Raw genomic sequence first — 22418 nt, forward strand, 5'->3', positions numbered from 1 at the left:
AATTATTGTCAAAGCTTATTGTTAAAGCTGCGCATTATTGCTCGTAGTTGGCTATCATTGGTGGAAAATACCTGCACGTGTCAAGACCGCTACTTGTACTCAAAGGCACACTTAGAAGTAATAAGGACAACTTTTTGGTCTCATAACTTTATTATTGAAAATGTTTTGTTGTATACATTTGAGAAATTCCTGTTGATTTTGCCAGAGATCTTGTGCTCTGGTAACTTTCTGTGCTGTTTGCCTGTGCAAATTGTTAAAAGGATGAGGGGGGATGGGAGTGGGGGCCAAAGATGAGGAGAGGTCTGCGTTCTTTGTAATCCATCAGTAATTAGGTAGGCTGGGTTAACAACAAATGATTTGGAATTCAGAGCCACAAATACACTGTGTTGCCATGTCAAAGGATGAAAGGATGGTAGGAGCACATTATGCTTCTGTCACCTTTACAGTATTTTATTTTGTACTTGAAGGATGATTAAATAGATGAAACAAGGGTAAACTTTTTTTTTCCAGATACGTACTAAATATATTAATTGTTAATTCTGCTTACATATGCTTTAACATGCAATGTCTAGATGTAATATATAGGAAAACTATAAAGAACTTGCAAACTTTGAGTTGTTTTCTTCTACAAGTTTCACTAATTAAAGAGAATTTTCAAATTTGCTTGATGTTTATATTTTTACGAAATTATCCCTCTGGTGCCTAAGGCTTATTAAGCAACTAAGGAAAAAGAAACCTTGAGGTTGCAGTATTTTGCACAAAGAACTGGAAGTGGGGCTTGTGTATGTCATGAGGGTAGGAGATAGTAAGAGATATATGGTTTGCCAGAGAGGACACTACAGTTCTTATATTACAGGAAAGAGCTGTTAGCTTTTAACATGGTTGAGAGAGACAGCTTTACTGGGTTGTAACTGGTGAATTGGTTAGGGGTTTTAAAAGACCCCTAAGGGGCCCATTCACACCACTGTGTAGTGCTAATGTGCTTTATGTTTAGGATAGGATATGTCTCATTCTGTATATGAAGCCAGCAGCACTTGAAGGCAAAAATAAATAAAACACTTTCCATTAGCAACTAAAGCTAATCCACAAGCAACTAAAGTAATGCAATATGCCACTTGAAATAATGAGAGGGGGCACAGTGGATCTGAAAGTGATGTCAATGGACAGCTGTACAGATGCTAGACTTCTGTCTGAGATGATCATTAACACTCATCTCAGGCAACAAAAAATCTAGTGTCTGTACACAGTTTAGGAAATTCTACGCTCTTTCATCAAATGTATAATTAAACCATGGCCTAGTGCTGGGTACATCCATGAAAATGTATAGGCTTTTTCAGCTACTTACAACAGATTCTATTACAAAATTTTCCAAATAAATCAAAAAACATATTATCAACAGTTTTAATTAGTTTACAGCTTCCGTAGAAAACTGTTGGTGGTAGGTTGTCTGGATCCTTTTGGTTTTCATGATGGAAATGTGGTTATAATTGGCTTAATATGCCTGAATATTGCTTTGGCCACCTTCTGTATTGAAATAAACCACACACTTTGCAGTCTGGTCATCTAATTCCCAATTTTTGCCATTGTATTGGCAGTGCAGGGATCTGCCTAAACAATTCATTAAATTACTGCTAGCATTTCACTAACAAGTCATAGAGGGCAACCTATTTATCAATTTCCTTGAGGACTCTGTACCATTTAAGCTTCACTCTTAGGATCTGTATATGGTCAGTGTAATAAAGTTTGGCTGACAATAGTGATGATAAAATATATTATTATGGCTTCCCTAAAGATGAGTCTGTTACACCTCATCCTCTACAGGATATTCCGCAAGTATTGCCATGGTAACATACATATAGAATAGAGGAACACTGGATTAGAGAAGGCCTATAAATAACATTTCCTGTGCCAAGTATGCTAAGACAATGGGGATGAGTAAATGCATATAAATAATTTATTATTATTACTCAAAATATTACATGAATGGATGGACAGATAAATAAGGAGTGTTGTTTCATGTTTTTGGGTGATGTCTGTGTCTATTGTACAGATCCTTCCCTGAATAATTGCGGTTTACCAGGCTTTGGATATGGTAGCTACATTATTTCCTTAAGTTCTTTTCTACATTCATTTCTCCACTGCAGCAGCCATAGTTGTTTGGTTGTTTGTCCTTGTTCATCTACACTACATGGTAGATTGATGGAAATAGCAGTTAACTTTGTTTCTGATGTCTTTTCAGCTCACAGGAAGTGGCAATGATACCGCTAGAAATCTTGTGGCCCCTCACAAGGTATTTCCCATAAATTACACATATGCACGGCATGTTTGCAGATTATAGCAAACTTTCTTGCCAAACGGAACCTTTTACTTGTTCAGTCCCTGCACTGTCCTTGTCCCTTCAATTGACAATTACAAAGACTGAAATAGGCACAGGCGATTCAGTGGAACCAAGTTTTCAAAAATCTATCAGGGTCCCCTAAAGGAATGCAGCAAGATCTTACATGGTCATGATATAATTCATTCTAACAAACCGTTGATGGAATACATGAACAAGATGAATTAATAAAGAGTTACTGTGTGTTTTCCTAGATAAGTGAGATAAATTAAATAGCAACACCAGAGGCTGTTTCTTTTGGGCAAGACCCGTTCATTCAAGAATAATGTAGGAAATGCCAGGCCAAAAGGCATATGCCTTGGACAAGACTGAAACCTAGGAAACCTGGTTCCATCGAGATTTGTACACCTCTAACATTTTTCAGAAGTTGCAGGGAGGAATGAGTGGAAAATGATTGGGGTTCAATATATATTCTAGAGAAAAGAAGGGTATTAAACATGCAACATTTTTAAATGAATATCATACAATGCAATAGTGCTGCCATAACAACCTTATTGTTATTTTCTGTTTTGTACGTTGTACCTATTGTTTTGTAACTATTTCCCTCTCTTGTTTTGTGCTGGTTAGGATAGTCCCCATGGGGAAGGTTTCTGCATGCTCTCTAGTTACTTTTTCTTTCACCCTTATGGTTAAAAAAGTCATTCCTGTAGACATAGTATGCTGTTCAATAATGTATCCTCACCTTCAAAACGTGCCCTGGAAACATTCTTGTACAGAACCACTACTGGAATTAGCTTTATTGGTGAGATGCTTATGGATATTTTGAGCACAAACTGGGTTCCAGGAGGGTATGTCATTAGCGTAAAGAAACTTTGGAGAATAAAAGAAGTTTTTAGATGCAAACTAAAATGTCACCAGTAAGGGAAACAAACTTTATTCATAACATGGTTTGAATTAAAGGTGCGTTTGTTGCGTGTGCTTTTCAGCAGTCCTTTTTATACTGCAGTGTGGTTTTAAAGCTAGAAAATGTTTTTTACTGATTCATTTTAAAAATATTCTCCATAATTTCACCTGCAATACAGCATTGTATAAACAACATCTGTCAAATGATTGAAATGCCAATGAATGAATGGAACTGAAATAACAATCTCTGACAATCAGCAACACAAAAATGAAAGGAACTACACGTACAATCAAAAATCTTTATATCATATTTCTTTGATTATTTTAATCATCAATTTATTATACACAAGCTAGTTTGTAATTTAATATCATTAAAATTATGTTTCTTTTTAAAAGTGTAGCCACTGTGATTCGCTAAAATTGTCAAGAAATTCAAATGTATTCTCTACACTGATGGTATACAGAATGCTTCTAAAATATTAATCAGTTATTTTCTACAATAACAACCATGTGTGTGACATACATACTGCTCTTAAAAGAATGCAAACACTGCAGCTTTCCCTATCTTAATACTGTGATTGCTCAGGTTTTTGAATTTAACTTAATATTAGCATTAGCTTTTTTCATGAAAGGAATTGTGATCTACTTGCTTTGTAGCAGTCTGTGTCCTTTCCAGATCTGGACTAGGTTCTTTTCATAGGCTAGAAAATAAATCACACATCTGGTCTAACTCTCAATGTTGCTAAGTCCTTTAACTCAGTAATATATACAATTACAATTTTAAAATCACTGTATAAAGCACTACATTAACATGCCCAAATAGGGAAATTGTTAACAGCTAAGTAAAAATAAACAGAAAAAAAACTAAAGTAATACTTTAGAACAAAAATAGTAATAAAACAGAATTTCAATTTCCTCTTGAAAGGTTACTATAGTGAAAGCAAAATATTAAGCTGAGAATGATTTCTCACAGTAGGGCTCATTATTAGTTCTAGATGCATTTTTCCCATGTAATGTGATTCTCTTCTCAAGGGGGATTTTTCTTCAGTTGTATAGCTGGGAATTGACAACAGTTTTAGCATTCCCTGAAGAAAGAGTCCACTGGCACATTTCTCTTAGAGCATTCCTATCAGGAAACCTTACATCAGCCACATGGAAGAGTCTGAATTAGAGGAAGGAAGAGTCTGAAGTAAAAAAAAAATAAATAAAAAAAAAAGCACAACTGACTGCTAGGGTCTTGGGAACATGTCACACTGAATGTTATAAAAAAAAGTTTTCTCGGGACATAAACCGATATGTTAGAATTACATACCTGAACAGTGCACCTAAATATTTATAACAAAAGCTAACTCATATGTACTAAAGTATGGACCAAAACAATATTTTTTTTGTAATCTAGATTTGTGTCAAAGTCATCCGGGGCTTTTAGGAATTTTAGAATTGGGAAACTGATCTAACTAGTTTTGTGCACAGAAGTGGTTTGTGACACAAGCTGTGTAGAAAAAGTATACCCATCTGATATTCTCCTGTCCCTTTTACATCCAATCTGATATAATCCTTTGTTCGCCAGAGCTTGTGGGTAATCAACAAATTAACTGGACAAAGACTGAAGATTTCTGGTCTTAAAGCACATTCCACTAACATGACCACTATATCATTAAGAGAACAGTTCTGATGTCTGGTGAAGCTTGGTTTTCCCACATTACTACCAGATACAAGGTTTTGATATTCATATACCAGAAGAAACAGCATTCTACCAGAGGAAATGGAGAGTAGGCCAGGAACTTCAGCGACAGGAGCAATTCCTATTAGTCAAAACTGTACCCCTTAGAAGGTTGTAGCCTTCCTACAGTTTTTAAGAAGTGAAATATCAAAGAATTCTCTACCCACGTTATGTTAATCTCCTTAGCTGGCATATCCGATGTAATGATCATGTCTTGAGAGGACATTCATTGTTGTCTGTACAGTGGCATGAAACATTACAACAACCCAAGGTTCTGGAACTTTAGTCTTCCAGGATTGGATGAGACAAGTGAATGTTCTAATGTGGGGACAATCTGTTCCACTAGGATAAGGAGCCGATCTAAAAGGGTCTTACACAATAGTAAACCCACTTCTCCATGGTAATGCAAATGAGTGCCTATAAAGTTGAGAGAGTTGAGAGAGTGGGAGACTGAAAGATGAGGTGGCAAACTAAACTTTTGTAGCATCTCATTCAGAATCTGTCAGTGTAGAAAGGTTTCTAAAAGCAGTATGCATTCTGGAGGTCTGGGGACAACATCCAGTCCATCTTGAACATCTCCACTGTGATCAGCCTGTTTAACTTCCTTAAATGTATCACAGGACCCCAGCCTCAGGAAATATACCGGAGTAGTAGCCTGTGAATATCTCTAATAGCCAGGTTTATGGCTTCTGGTGAAAAAAAGTGCTGAGGCATTGGCTAAGGATCTTTGTCTTCTCTTGGGATCTCAGGGCAAAGTTGGGGTAAATAAACTAAGTGCAGCTCCTTTTAACCTGAAATATCTTCTTATCAGTGTCTTTTTTCATAACAAGCACATCTTTAATGGAGATCAAGCTTTCTACTGGAACAGTTACTCTTCTGGGATTACTAATGCATCTACCAGTGAGATCAGGAGTTTAGGGAAAACCGATTTGATTTAACTTAGCAAAATGATAGCAGGTAAAGCTGTCTTTTTATTTTAAACTACCTTCTACCATTCCTCTTGATTCCTGGCATGAATGAAAAGGATGTAATTGAACTACCTCACCTAATCTATATCATACAGGTAGGAGCCTGCAGGCAACCTGTGTAGGCTGAGGGAACAAGGGATGAGGCTACCTTGTCCGAGCGAAACATTTATAGATAGGTGTAGGGGCAGGAATCACTCTCACATGTTTGCCACCATGTTGGTACAAATAAAACAATATTTTGGTTATGCATTCACTTATAGAATATACAATATTCTTGTATGCTACATTACAAATACAATACATTACTATTTTCTTTCTCTTTTCTCATGGCTTGAACAGTTGAAGGGTAGCTGTGTATTAACAGCTGACAACATCCATCATCAAGCGCAGGTTTTCAGCAAATTGGTACTATCTAGGTTACAATTATTGTGAATAGTACAAGAAAATACTGAGAGATACCCTGTGTTTTTACGAACCATCCAAGAAAATACTTGGTTTGGCACGAAAGCTAAAGACCTTGTATTGTACAAAGGAAGGATTAGCAGAGTCAGCTGCCTTACCTATGTATTACAGGTTTTATTTTTAAGACAACTTCTGTACTTTATAGACCCCCCCCTCAGTGTACCTTATAGTGTTAACTAGTGTTTTTGTGTTCTGCGCCCAAGATATTCCAAGTGCGGGGCCCTTGGTTGTAAATAGTCCTGGTTGGACCGTTAATCTATCATGCATGCATACTGTTCATACTGTTACTTAATAATTTCTATTGATAAATGCCAATTTTATGGCAGACAAAGTCATATATAGGAGTACAGTAAGGTTCATATAAAAGTGGGGTGCCCATGCACAATGGATCTATGACCTGGGTGGCACCATTTCCTGTAAAATCTGAGCGGCCCTCAACAAAGTCGCATTGATCTCCGGATTTGGCCTAAAGGTATTTAACACTGCTGGGTACACTCAGGGCCACCATCAGGGGGGACAAGGGGTACTTCTGTACCAGGCCCTGATCATAGGGGCTTTACTGGAACATTCAGACAGGGGGGAGCCTAGGAAGTACCAGAACCACTAAAAGTTATCTTTCAAATAAATTCTCTATTAGAAACATTTAGGCTGGCATTGTTCCCTTCTTAATGCAAATACTAGTTTCCTGGCAGCCATGCTGACCTATTGTGATTCTCAACTCTTGAAGTATGCAGAGGAGGAGTTATGACTTTATATTTGTATCATATGAGGAGCTCAGAAAGAAGTAAAATAAAGAAGGTAGTTACTATGATAACCAGTGAATTATCATAGTAACTGGTAAACAGATAAGATTGCTCCATATCTCTGTCAGGAAATGGCCAGTGACTACCAGGTGTTATGCTGAGTTTGCCCAGCAGGTGGCAGTCAGGGCCCAGCAGTGGTACACCTCCTGAATGAACCCAGCATTCCAGCATCCATAAAGCAGCCTGAAAATGTCTGCGTGTTGCTTCCACTACAAATCCATTGCCCGTGCAGCCTGCTTACTTTGGCTCCTGGGAGTTAGCTTGCTGTCCTATGGTGAAGCATATGTGATTGTTAATTCAGTGTCATGGTCAGTCACCAATGAAGTGGAGGAGGAATTGGACAGCTCCTCCACCGAAGATGCTCTTCCTTCTCTGCTGGAAGATACGATCAGCATGTGGAAGCAAAGCTACCCAGCATCTGCTTACAAAGAAGACAGGGTGATGAAGTCCAGGCCAGGGCCTGATATCACTGAGCAGATTTCATCCCCCTCCAGGATGTTCTCCTACAAAAGGGAGAGCAGTACAGAGAGCCCTCCATCTCCTGCAGCTGCCTTCCAGGCCAATCTGGCCATCAATGCCCGAACACTAGCCCACAAGAGCCACTGGGGTGTCCTGGCCACCATTTCCTCCCAGGAGACGGTGAGTGACCACAGCGTGCCATCATGCCATGTACCGGTCATTCATCTCCTGTCCCATTTATCCCATGGTCCAGCGGAGATGGTGCACCTATCCAAATGTTGCTTCATCACATCCTTTGTTTCCTTTCACAGTTCTCCTTTTCTCACTTGGGGGCTGATTTTCTAACTATTTATCAGTTTAAAACTCATCCCCACGCAAACAGATAAATGCACCAATTATATACACACGGGGCTGTTTTACCTTTGTATTTCTACTCACCCAGTCCTGAGATTTACAAAGCAAGATGAATAATAGTACCAAAATACAATGTCTGCTTCCTGATGTGACCCCTACTCCCATGTAACTGTAATAAAAAAAAACATATGTTATTGGTAAAAACACAAAAATATAGTAAGATTACTTTCCAGTTTGGTGCCTAGGCCAGAGCGATGTCACAGACCTTTTGGCAAGATCCTGGGAAAGGTAAAGTTACCAAATGGTATGCTCTACTTGGGCTCTATTTTCAAACAGGCAATCCAACATTCCCTGGTGGGAATCAATTACTGCCACTGAAACATATGGACACCGATATTCCCAACCGGGCATGTTTGAGGGAATGTCTGATTCCCTGTTTTATAAATAGAGCCCCTAGAGTCCTGGAAAATCTTCAGGTGCATTGGGTGCAACTACGAACATATTAGATATTTTACTGCACATTGCAAAGATTCCTCCTTTAAGGTAGGATAATCTGTAAACAATTATTTATTACCCCCACATGTTGTTAGTTCACATCTCTGTTAGTAGTAGACAATGCATGTATTTATAGTCAGAAGCCAGCAGGACATTTTTGGTTTTGGAAGACATATGAAATAGTACAAATCATTTCATTTAAAATGTATTTGCTCAGGCCATGAGGTCTAATACAGTACAATATGTTGCACGTCATACATTTCCTGGATTGTGCCTGCACCCAATAGTTAGACATTGTATGGTAGTGGTTTATGTCTAAAGGGTTAATAGAAGTGCTGGGCACTGGTGCTGATCATGTGACTTTGATTGTATATGAGAAATGAACAGGTAAGGTATTTGTTTTTAGCATGTACAAAAGATTCTATATCCCATTAAAACTCCACTCATAGGTGACTTGCTTAATCTTATCCTATCATAACCTAACTTTATCTTAAATACTATTTTTTTGTGATGTTAATATGCCATCAGTTTGTAAGGTTAGGTTCACAACTGGGGAGGGAACATGCTTTCCCCTGAAGCTCCTAGAGGTCGGCAGCTATTTGGCCAAACAGAAGAAACCAGCATTTTATACTAGCCAATACTGAACTGCTAACTGCACATTCATTCTCTATGGTCTGCCATGGGTCAGATGCTACATGCGTTTCACCCATGGAAGCAGTTCATGGGGATCAGGAAGCTGTAATTGTACTGCAAACTCACCAGCAGCATAAACATAGTGTTTGGGTAAAGTTATTTGTCAGTTTGTGTCATTACAGCTGGATTTTACTTGGTCCCTTCCAGACATAAATTCGAACTGTCATCTCTAACAGTCACTGTTCACACTATATAAAATAATATAATATATTCTAATAGTATATTTGCATTTAATGGATTATATATTTTCTGAATTTATTTGTAAGATAAAACTCATCAACCTACTGTTCACTAAAATGTGGTCACTGTCTATGTAGCCTTTTTACAAATCCAATACTTTGCTGACAGGGCTTCTGAACTTTAATTAGAATCCATTGTTCAAGATTTCACATCTTCAGCCCTATGATTTTTCTTGCAGCTAACTTGTCCATCCTTTTCCTAAATCAGTTCTTGTAACTCCTTGCGCAATATACTCTCTTCCTCCAGGTGAAACAATGTAGTTGCCTATTTGCAGAAGATGAAGGCAGAAAAATAATTAGATTTTAAAGCAATAAACTGTAATTATTATTTATTCTTTGTTATTTTTTAGATCCAAGGACTGCCATTTGGGCAGGTTCTGCTAACCAGCGATGGTCCTCTTCATAACAGTACCGGGATTCCGTTGTTTTCTGTTACTCCTAAAGCAAGTTTTCTCTCTGATTTGATGAACAATCCGGTCTCTTCTTTCACTTTTGCAGATCCAGATGGTGACTTGTGCAGGTAATCCCAATCACATATTCTGGATTTTCTCTCCTCAAATTTAAACATTTTGAGAAAAAATCTGTATTTTGATATTTTTGTATTATGCAGCTGTGAAGTTAAGGCTAATGTTGGAAATAAAATTTACCCCAAGGTTTATGCCTGATACAATGCGTGGGTGACATCCTGGCCATTCAGGGCTATCCTACTGAGCAGCTTGAAACATCAGAAAGTGCCTATTATTATTCATTGATAATTTTGTGGGTAAACTGTACAGCATGGGAGATCCTTTATTTTTATTTTTATTCAGAAGATGGAAGAATGCTGCCAAATTCAACCTAACTCCTGTGAGCTCACAGGATGCAGAAAGTTGCACTGTCATTACCAACTGCTGCTCCTTCAGTAATTAGGATTGGAAGAAGAGAGAACAAGAAGGACTTGTGACATCATTAAACTGGACCCAATGTAACTAGAAAAAATGTATGAATGCAGGTTTTCTTTTATAATAGTGCAGGACTGGCTCCTATCTGAAGTTAAGGAACATAAACATATTTAATTCTAAATAAAACATGTTTATATACATTTTACAAGGAAAAATCCTTAAGACTTAAAAAGTTCTCAAGGGAGACCCTTTTTTCAGTTGGCAGTGTTTCCGTCCATTTTGGAGCTTACATATGGAGATGGCCAACTCTCTGGGTTTCTTATGCTAGGAAATGTATTTAACTGTCTTTAATAGCAACTTAACAAATTAATTTTCTAAAGTTAGATAGAAAATCCCTCAACTTACACTTAGGCAAAGGTGAAGTCATTCTCCTTCCATCTAGATTTGTGCAATGTACTCCAAACCTTGCAGTACTCCAGACCTGTGCTTCAGGGTCTCCTCCTAATATTTGAACTACCTAAGATACCCAAGGATCTTATCTTTAGAGCATGATATCACCCTCTGCACTTTAGAAATCAGAGGAATGGTAGGTATGTTATCTAACATTTTCTCCTAGGGGTGTTTTTAATGTTTATGCTGCTTTTCAGCAAGATAGAGAAGGGCCTACTTAAAAACAGACCTTGCACTATACATTTCTGACAAGCATTGTATTTAACAAGCTTTTACAATCAAATACTACTTTGTAAATTGCTAAGGTTTAGAAGTATTTATGAAAATTAAAAAAAAATGGAACATTCAGTTTTCATCATTTATATAGACCAAAACTGCTTGATTGGTCACCCTGAACATCCTGTCCACTTTCTCGTTTAGATTTTTGTGCCTAATATTTTCATGACTAATCTAAAAGTTACAAACCCGAGGCACTGGTGAGCACCTTGCTCAGAGCAAATATGAGATACAAACAGCAAGTGTCCAAATGCTTTTAATCAAGTATGTATGTTGTTTCCCCTGTAAACATACAGTTCCTCAGTCTTTGTGTACACACATTCCAGAGCCATGTCTTTGTATTACTATATATAACTTTTATGCTGTAATACAACTCCTGGCAAGGATTAGGCTGGTTAGTCAAGGGCAGGAACTTGTCAGTGGAACTGCTTGTGTGTAATAGGCTTCAGAGAATGGAAATATTGTGCCTTATACCGAAGTGAATCTTTTTGCTTACAATATGTATCCAGGTAATAAGGAAATGCTGATTAGAAAATTAAGATTCAAAAAGAAAAATGCAGTGTATGGAGTCCAGGCAGTCTTTATCTTTTGTTCTGTAAACACATGCAGTAAACAAAGAAATCACAGCCTATACTGAGGCCTGTAAAGCTTATCTAAACCCAAAAACAAAAATATATTATATTGCAACAGGATCACCAGGTACAGAAAACTAATACAGTCCCCGCCCCTAAGGACTGTGACAAATACATTTTATCTGGGTTTTCTAATATGTAAGAGAAAATGTCCCTAGTGATATGCTTTACCTTCAAATAAAGGCTCATGAAACTTTACCAGGGGTTGGTCTCTCAGGAGTGTGTATTTCAGATTGGTGCTAGACATGTGTATGTATGATACAGACTGATCTGCCAGCTCTGACCTTATTGCCACCTAGACACGTATAGGAATACAGATCAAAGGGAAAGGAAAATGTCACAAAATGTGACAAGAGGAAAGACCATCTCTAGGACCTTATAACCTTATTTGATCAAAAAATACATACAACACGGATCAAGCTTATTATGAAACATGTTGTGCATATAGTTCAACCCACCACTGCTTTTTTATTCTAAAATCAATAGTCTTCCCTGACTACCCCTCTTTTAGCATTTAGAAAAACTACCCATAATCTAATAACACCAGAGGAATATAAATACTGTATTCCAGCAATTCTCAAATAGGGTTCCTCCAGAATTTGCCAGGGGTTCCTCAAGCTGTGACTGATTGACTTCCCATAAAATGGTGTTTTCATAGTTGTAGAGCCAACACTTAGGAGAGCCAGTGACATTTTATTATTATTGTTAATATTACTAGAGTATTTATATAGCTCCAACATATTACACAGCGCTGCACAATAAATAGGGGTTTCAAACAACAGACAGATACAGACAGTGACACAGGAGGAGGAGAGAACCCTGCCCGAAGAGCTTACAATCTAAGAGGTGGGGGAAGTATCACACATTAGGAGTGGGGATAATCTTCATCAGTAGCAATAAAATCACAGACATTTTTTAGCTTTCTCCCCATTTCAGAGCAACCAATTCAAACATATTTTTTTAATTTAGCAGGGGCTTCCTTACAACTTAACATTATTTTAAATGTTCCTCAAAAGGTAAAACAGTATAAAGGATGAGAAAAGATGCCCTTATGCTGTAGCCACTTGATATCAGTAGCTTACAGCTTTGCATGGTATTTTCCAGGACTCTCAATAGATGTCCAACAACAAGGGGTTTATTTTTAAAGCAGTGAACCTAACATTTAGCAACATTTATGCAAGATTCACTGCTTTATAAATAGAGAGGAAGTGTCACAAAACCACACAGGTTTACATACTTTCCAAAATGATTTGTAGTTTCATAAGAGGCTCTGTGGATAGAATGGACAGCATAAGCAAAAACCAATAGCTCAGAGATGAGGTAATGGGGACATATGTTTGTCGCTGAGACTAGGGACATGTGGCCAAGCCTAAATATCTGACAGCCCTTTGTTATTTTATAAGAAAATTATTGTAATGTCTCAACTACTACTCACTACTTATTTCATAATGTGCTTACAGTTCCCTTTGCATGTGTCCTCCCCCTGCTGGTCTAAAAGAGCATTATTAAACATGTGTGGGGCCAGGTCTATAATGGTAATATGTAAAAGTCCAGGGATGCAATGAAAAGATGTATGCAAGAATATTGTCTCTTTTTATCTTTATAACCTTAGTGTAAAGTGAAGCCATGTGAACCTACATCAAACATCCAATCATGTTTTTTTTTCGGCCCACATATTAAATAATCAAAGGTTTACTTTACCTTATTTTACACTTAAAGCATACCTAAACTCAGAGTTTTCAATTTACATAAAAGGGTAGACAACCCTTTAGGGTAAAGTAAAAATGCTGTTGTTTGTTTTGTTTTTTTTGGGGGAAAACCCCTTTTAAAAAAAAAAAAAAAACCTAATTCTCAATCACCTAGGTGATCGAGAATGAATGGGAGCGCAAAGCCTCCCGAGATACCTACGTCACGCATCCTGGGAGGCTCTTGGGTGCTCCTTCTGCTCATGTCTGAGCATCTCGGGCATGCTCAGAAGGAGCCTTTTTGAGAAAAAGGAAAAAATGCCGATCTCACGCATGCGCAGTGAGATTCGTAAATGTTTTCCAACCTACATCACCCAATCTTGTGTCTGGGTCGGGTGACGTAGAAAGATGAGCCCGGAAGAGGCGCCAGTCCGAAGACGAATGCCGGGACGTCGCGAGACCCGATGGAAGAGAACTCCAGATGGAGGGATTGAAGGTAAATGGATTTTTTGTGTTTTGGAGGATTTTGTGTTTAGTTCCTGTTTAGGGAAAATAGCTCAAATGACTCATAGGTTGCAGATCCAAGAAAAAGTTGATAGGATAAACAGCACTAGAGAATTCCACTGCATAGAAAAAACACCCTCTTCACCTTCCTTTAAATGTTCTTCGAACAACAGGTTTGGCAAACAAAATAATTTTTTTCAGAATGGATGGATTATCAAAAACATGGAACCTATTAAGTAATTAAATTAGAAAAATTTTGAAATTCTCTATTGAAATTCTCTTGTTTTTTAAAGACTACCAGAGTTATTTTAGGTCACAGATGGTTATGGCAGTTAAATGTATATTCATAAAAATCGTTCTCAAAATATTGATCTAAAACTGTTATTATATCCCTAATAAAAATAAAAAAACAAAACAGAAAGACATGTAAATATAAAATATATTAACATGCAATAGTCTTTAAAAAGTCCATCTAAACATTATGTCCCTATTAAAAACAAACAAAAACAAAAAGAAATTGTAAATACTGTGTAATATCCTTTCCATGTTTCTGTGTGACATTTATCCAGGAAGAACAAAAAGGGAGAAATGGCTTTACTGGGAATTACCGTGTTGGTAATAGCTGCATATTATTCATATCTGCTTGTTGTTATTTTACAACATTGCTATCTGGCTATCATATCATGTTATCTCAAAAATATTTGAATTTCCTTAATATACTTGTAAGATTTATAAACAATGCTTGCTTATTTTAGGTGCTTTTTTTACTAGAGCATGTTTCTTTTCATTAGTCAGAGGTGTGACACTGTGACCTAAGGAGCAGTGATCCTTGCTGGTGTCCCATATGTGTGGCATATTTACTCACCAACTACAATTTTATTGTAACCTTGGTGAGATGGTTTCTGTTATGGATATGCTATAAAGTGGACCCTCTGTGCGATCTGTTTGTTCGTCAGAGATTAAAACCTAGGCACGTGTTCACCAGAGAACCCTGCACTGATATAAAAGGCTTGCGGGTTGTGGCAGACACACCAGCACAGAGGCCACTGACCAGAAATAGAAGCAGAGATAGATACACAGTCAACAGCCAATCTTGGAAACAGGAATAGGCCCACAGGGTGGGCAGCAAACAATCATATTAAAAAATAAGAGTCAATAACCACAAGAGAGAAAAGAAAAACACATACTAGAGCATTTGGCTAGATGAACCTATTGCACAGACACAGGATGTTGATCTGAATATAGTAAATTGCATGAGTCTGACACCTATACTTCCTAGCCCTGAACAGAGTCCCAAACTTTTAAGGTATTCCCATTAATTGCCCCGACTCACAATCTACTGTGACGATGCCCATGTATGTCATGGTTCTCTATGTACTTTATATTTTCTCTCTGTTGTGGAATCCGCTTTTGTCCAAAGGGTTGGAGGTGACAGGATAAGGTACAATGCTTATGACACCCACTCCAGTGATGCCACTGATCATGGACATTAATAGGGAGATAGGACATGACTATACCAGAACATTACTGGGGGTGGCATATTTACATTAGGGAGGATAGTGAGTGTATGTGGGGGGAAGTTATGCACAGATTTACAAGTGTACAATATGCTTCTGTACCTATTTTTCTTTCTGTAGGACCTTGTCATTCTATCATATATCTGCAGTTCTATATGTTTTTCACCTTGGAACACTCCTATTGGTATCAGGGCTAAAGGTTTTTCTACCATAGGCTGCCGTTCTCCACTAACACAGCAGAGATAAGCCAGTGCCATATTGTGTTGGTGGGCAAAGGAGGGCAGCTTGGCACACACTGAATAGTATACAGTATAAGTGCCATACAATTAATGTAAATGTAAAAGGCACGAGTTCTTCATGCAAAATCTAACCAGCCTGTGTTTTAGCATATTACTTCCATTCTTGGGCTTACATTTTTTTCTGAAACAAGGTATAGGTTATAAATAGGCAAATGTAAGGTCCCAAAAAAAATGACAAAATAATAGAGAGAAACTGCTTTTGACATAGACAGTATCCCAGGTCCAGGAACCACTGAGAGAGGCAAAGGAAAGGGTTCTAGGCTGCAGCACTGGGACTCAAGGATCAGCCGTTTGCAGCCCCACATTTTACAAGGCATTAACTGCATACTTGTTCCGTAAATACTGGAGCAAAATTATCAGTGACTTCCAGATAGCTAGCATTGATTAGTTAATTAATTCGTCTCCCTAGTGGCCTATTTGAACAATATAAAATACTTTAAAATACACACTGAAAGAATAATTGAAATTAAAATGTAATTTTCTAGTAAGCACAGAAATGTTTCCAAATAACCTCCCAGGTAGTGTTAGTATGCATATATTTTAGGACGCTGCAATATGCTAATATCTGTATTATGTAAAAAAAACTGGTGTTTTATGAAATATAAAGATGGCATGAGATGATATAATGAACTCGTCTCTTTTTTGTGCTTTCAGAAAGGTGCTTACACAGCCACAGGAACCACAGTGTGCTGCGCTGACCCTGATGGGCCAGATGGTAAATGTACCAGCAGATGGAGCAGACTTTGCCAAGAAAGCTCTATTTTCCAGGTTTGTTTCCTGTGGATCTGAAAAATTATTGTTATAATAACAGATTTCTCCAGTATATTTTTGCTCAGCTAGTAAAGTTGCTCCAACATACACTTTTCTGTACTTATAAAGCCAATGTGTTGTTTGTAAAAATTTGATGTATGTAATACTGACTTAATTTATACTTCTCCATTTCATTCCCCTCTATTTTCTGTGGAAGACAACCACAGAGGTTTCTGGGCATTTTATCAACGCCTATAATGTTCTCTTAATCACTTTCTTAAACGGCTTACAACCACATTCAGGTGGTAATCATTTGAAATCAGAGCAAATCGACTGTCCATGTGAACAAGCACTTGTAAATCAATCCTATTCAAAAATATGCATTTCTTTTACAACTGATATCTCATATCTCAAGATATCTCTGATGTATTATCTAATAACAGTTAAGGTAGAGTACCTTCGCCCATTCAGTGGGAGCTTCTTTCATTGGCTAATACTAGAAACATTTATCTATTATCTAGCAATAGATGTTTAAACTCTGTGTGTGTATATGATATAAAATCATATTATGTATGAAAACAATCCCAGCCTTGGCATCCTTTTGATAAGGATTAAAATGCAATTTATCCTTTTTAAGGTACTTTAATGGATTTGGCTCAGTTGCCCTTCATAGAAAGTCATCTGTAGACCTTGGGCATTGTGAATCTCAGGTTCATTCTAGATCTTTAAATATATATTTAGCATTATAATGACTGCCAATATCAGTTTGCTTTTCCCAAAATAATTTGACTTTGTTATTTAAGCAGATTCAGGATTCAATTTCATTCCAAGACTTGACCCTTAAATATTGGTGAATATTCTTTCAGTCATCTTGAGTTTGGTGAGGAAGTGTACCATGGTTCATGATAATAAGAATAATACTGTAACCAATGTTAAGCATATCTTTAGTTGACCATGCTGTAATATCTCCTAAAGATCATACAAGTGCAGAAAGCTACCTGTTGATCCTTCCAGCTGTTATGCTCTGTTTTGGACTGACAAAACAGCATTTTATGGCTTATGCATTGTCAGCCTGCTTAGTGTCTTTGATAACTACTCAATCACTCCCACTTTCCAGTCTACAAAAAAAAAAAGACTTATCAATATGTAATCCGTAAGTTAGAACCAGAAGGATTTCAAATGCAAATATTATTATTAAAAACCTGTTTTGTGAAAGTTTCCTTGTTTAATACCACTTTATTCATTGGAGTTTACATTATACATTTAACACAATTTGACACAACTTTCTTTTTTTTTCAGGCATCCTGATATGCAAAAGTGGTGTCAGGATTCCAACTGCCTCTTAATGAAGCTGATGGCAGAAAATATCTATGTTACAGACTGCTATGGAGGAATTCACAACCTCCCACTGGAAGATTACTACAGAGTAAACCCAATTTGATCTAGATAGGATTACTATTACTGTCACACAGCATGGAGTATGACCCCGCTCACTGGAAATTATTTGGAATATCATTGATTAAAAGCATAATGCTGACTTTCTTTTGCTAACCAGAAAAATGTTGAAAGGTCACAATATCCAAAGTACAAAAGGCTGTAAATAGTGTTTTATTTTTAAGGCAGTATTATTACAAGTATTTGGCTCATGGTGCTGTAAAAATCAAATTGTGAATATTGTTTATTGAGTATTTACAGGTTCCTTATAAGCCTACAAGACTGCCAGGCAAATTGATGTATTTTAATTAGCCATGACAATATACTTGACAACAAAAATGCTAAGGATCTATTGTTATTTTAGCTTGTCCTACGTGGGGTGATGGTTTAAACCCAATTTGTAGCTTCAGTTCTACTAGCTGGGTAATAAGTCTTTGAAATATTAACTGGTCTTGCACAGTGCAGATCTGGAGATTTGTTGGTAATGGTCAAGCCAGAATAGAAAATTAGATCGTCTGTAAATCAGCTTGTATTTTCATTTCTGTGTACTTCTGAGATTATAAAATGGTGCACCAATGTTGGCATGTCTGAGTATACATAGTATTTGTAGATCCTATATGAACAAATTGCCCTTAGCCTCTTGATTTAAATAGCTATGGACATAGTCTTTTTACTGTAATAGTAGGTTGATAATAGCTATTGTGTTCAATAACTGCAGTAAGGTATTTTTATTTTATGTGATACAAATGCCATAAAAACCATTGGAATTGTTTATCCCTTTTTAAAAAAATCTACATTCCTTCTGACAACACAGACACTTCTTAGTACTGCACTTTGATGTGAGGCCCTGTATGTTTTAAAAGCGAACCGAATGTGACTTTAAGCAGAAGGGGTCTCTTGATATAACTGCATACATTATGGCAAACTTGTTCTCCTACAGCGCTTTTTTTCCACTTTAGATTAATCAGAAATCTCATTATCTACTTTAAATTATTATAATAGTTTAGGTTTACTCGTGGAAATGTATATTTGCTTCTTATTCAGCTTTACCTATTTTTGAGCTTCCAGTATAGCTTAAGAGTCTGGGTTCACAGGTCACAAAATGTCTGACAGTTGTGCATTGTCAATTGCCTGATCTCACGTGCTGTCTTTTCAATGAACACTTCACCAGTGTTAAGGAAATTACCTTTTTTTAAAAAACACATACTATTTTCTGATGTCTTCTGGATGGTCAGGTGGCACATGGGGTCCTTTAGAGATGTAGAGGGTGGCTTTGACACATACAGTCCTCTTCTATTTCTGTGATAGGTTGACCCTAGGGTATATAGAATCAGCACTGTTATTTGCATGGACGCAAAGCAAACAAAGGGCATTGTTTGCTTTGCGTCCCCCTATAAAGGGGTTATGTCCATGACATCAACATCACAAGTTTTTCAGCTGAGGACATCTTGTGGCAAAAAGGAATTACTCTGCGTGAAATCTCCAGATTGGAGGGCATGTTGCAGTCAAAGCTGCCCAGAGGTCTGTTTTCTTAAAAAGGCCCAGGGTTAGACACTAAATTTAAGTTGAAAGAGGAAATTTAATTGTGGTTATTTATTCATTTTTGTTGCATTAATTACCTGAAATATTGTACATCACTACTATATTTGATATATTGAGCTGTAAGTGCTTACTTTTAAGGGGACCTGTATGCAAGACATAATATTAGCAACTGCTACTGATTGTTGAGATAGGTGAGGCATATAAAGTGCTTTATGCACTACAGAATGCCAACAAAAAGCTCTGTTGTGACATAAGGGATATGTGTTTATTGACTGATATAGTTATTTTACCATATGGTAGAGAAGTTGCTGTCCACTTATTAGGATTACAGTATTATTGTAAATAAAGCAATATAGTACCTTTAATATTTTTGAACATATTTCCTGTCTGCAGCCCCCAATTCTCTTAATTCTTTACATGAATAGACAAACTGAATGTTTAAGCAGAATGTACTGTATGTATAACCTGTAATAGAATGATACTAAGAACAGAAGTCCACTGTATACTTTTTAATACAATCCTGAAAACTAGCCTTTGCTGAAGCTGTCAAACTGTATTCGTAGCAAAAATGTATTTGTTCCTCAGCTGTCCATTGTGGGTCTTTTTTATGAATAGGTGTCAGTAAGAAGGGACAAGCAGGGATCTGTACAGCCAGGCATTATTGCTTCAGTGGACAGACAGTCCCACAAATTGGAAGTGGCACTGTCAAAAACCTGAACAACTTACATCGGCATATCTTTTTTACAAGGTAAGAATTACATCTTTGCTGCAGGATGGGTTGGAGGGGGGTAGGAGGGTGGGGTGTTCAAATTACTATCTTTGCCAGTAATTCATAAGAATAGAAAATGGTTAGAACCGTTGTCATTTTTTTTATCTTCACTGGAGAGATTTATTTCCTGTACTGTTGAAATCAAACCAAGCATGGAGGTGTTTGGGCATTTAAAAAAAATGAAACTGGATAACAATCACAAACTTTATATTAGGTCCACAGCACTAAATTTTCCAAACTTCACTTGAAAAAAAAAAAATGTCACTATTTTCTCAAGGTAAATAATATGGTAAATTCTTAAGTATGTGTAGTTAATAGCCCCCAAATACATCTGTACAGTTAGACATGTTCATGCAGAATGATTAGTAATCAATTAAACAATATATTTATAGGCTGTTTGGCCCTATGGTATCAATTGTTCCTAAGAATACAATCATGTACTTGTTCATTCACCTAAAGTATTGCATACAGAGCACTTGTTTTAGGAGTGCTTGAAAGCAAAACTGGCTGTACTATACATCTTGTATTTTTATTGTATTTGCGGTTACACAGACAATTAATGCTCCACATCTGAGCATACTCGGTGGGAAGGTTGATTGGCTGGAATGGATTTCTCTGGCTTATCTCCGCTGTCTCTCCTGTCACAGGCTGGTGCCCACAGCACTCTCCCTCCCTCCCTTACAGGATCAAATATGCAGCTTTGCCTCATGTAAACCCACATGTTGAACTAAGATCTTTTATAAGACCTGGCTGCAGATTTTTGATCTGTCTGACAGGCCTTTCTTTCTATGTCAAAATTAGGAGCTTTATGAGGGTAAAGTATAGAAAAAATTGTGCTAACTGGAATAATTTTTAGAATATACATGGATTGCAGTTAACATTATCAAAGTCATTTACTGCAAACTGCTGTTTTATATAGTGCTCTGAGGTCTAAGCCTATTCTTTACTTTGAGGGACCAGGAATATTTGTCTTCATTGTTACAAGTAGTTCCTAAACGATAGGGGTACCTTTTACATTTCCTTTTGAAAACTTTCTGGGATAGCAAAACAGTAAATGCACACATAGCTGGCTAATTAAGGTGATTATGAATTCTAATGTTTTTAGGAATGGTCAGTGGATATCTAGTGATAGCTTTCTCAATCATTTTTGATTGGATCTTCTTGACACTATTGTGGATCCATACTAACAAGTTAGGATTTACAGCACTATTTAGCTTTAAACAAGAGCCTTACTTTCTGCAACATATATTTACAATTTTGTATTTCTTTTAATGGGTTATTGTTATTAACGATTGATATTTTTTCAGCTGAACTCTTAAATGAATAAAAGTGTGAATCTAATTGCTTTATTGACATACATTTGTAACATACTGTTTTGTTTTGTAATGTTTTGTCATTGCACAAGGCTTCACATTTTGAAATCATTAATATATCTGCCAGCATATTTCAAACAGGAAACACTATCAAATGTGCTTTAAATATTGATATTTCACCACTCAGCACAGATGTCTAAATAAACGGAAGCTCAAACATGGAAAGTATAACCAGGGAATAATGTTGTTTGTTTTGCAATCTTTGCTGCACAATTATTGGTTTCACAATTGCATCTGAGGAGCAGGAAACAACTAGTATGGTCTGGTCTTGGCATAAATTATTGGTAAAATCATTTACTATAGCGCAAAACCATGGGATTTTAAATGAAGTCCTGCTTAATTTAGTTGTACATACATAAGCAAATGTAGCTGAGACCAGCAGACTATCCTTTTTTAAACTATATGCCAACTGTACAGAATGAGTTTCCCATTGCCTTGATCATAATAAATAAACTGTTAGATGAACTGTTTATTTCCAAAGGTTCTTTCTTACTACTGTACTCCAAACACTGTAAAAGTGTCTTAAAGCTGAAATCATCTGAAATCAAAACATGTATGTAGCCAATTTCCTCAGAAAGTCGTGGGACAGAGGCAGGACATAAGGCGAAGGAGGTGGTTGGTGACAGGGATGATCTTTTCTCATCTGTAGCTTGAAAGCTTGCATATGCTCTACCGCCTGCTTTCCTTTCCAGTACTGAAAGAGGACCTAGTGCTGTACAGAGAGGTAAACTTCTCCCAGTATTTTACTATTATATATATATATATATATATATATATATATATATATATTTGCATATATCTATCATAATGCAGAATTTATACTGAATATCTTCCCTACTTTGATTTTGATAAAACATGGTAAAACTATTCCT

General features: G+C 36.9%; 1 protein-coding gene across 1 annotated transcript; it reads left to right on the forward strand.

The window, feature by feature from the left end:
• Nucleotides 1-7329: 7329 nt before the first annotated feature.
• Nucleotides 7330-22016, forward strand: CREG2 (cellular repressor of E1A stimulated genes 2). The gene is made up of 4 exons (XM_072413733.1): nt 7330-7833; nt 9785-9954; nt 16333-16446; nt 17728-22016. Exons 1-4 carry the CDS (start codon nt 7384-7386, stop codon nt 17867-17869), a joined length of 876 nt encoding a protein of 291 aa, XP_072269834.1. The 5' UTR covers nt 7330-7383; the 3' UTR covers nt 17870-22016.
• The last annotated feature ends 402 nt before the right edge of the window (nt 22017-22418 follow it).

The sequence above is a fragment of the Pyxicephalus adspersus genome, chromosome 1, assembly GCF_032062135.1.
Source record: "Pyxicephalus adspersus chromosome 1, UCB_Pads_2.0, whole genome shotgun sequence".
In the NCBI taxonomy this organism is placed as follows: Eukaryota; Metazoa; Chordata; class Amphibia; order Anura; family Pyxicephalidae; genus Pyxicephalus; species Pyxicephalus adspersus.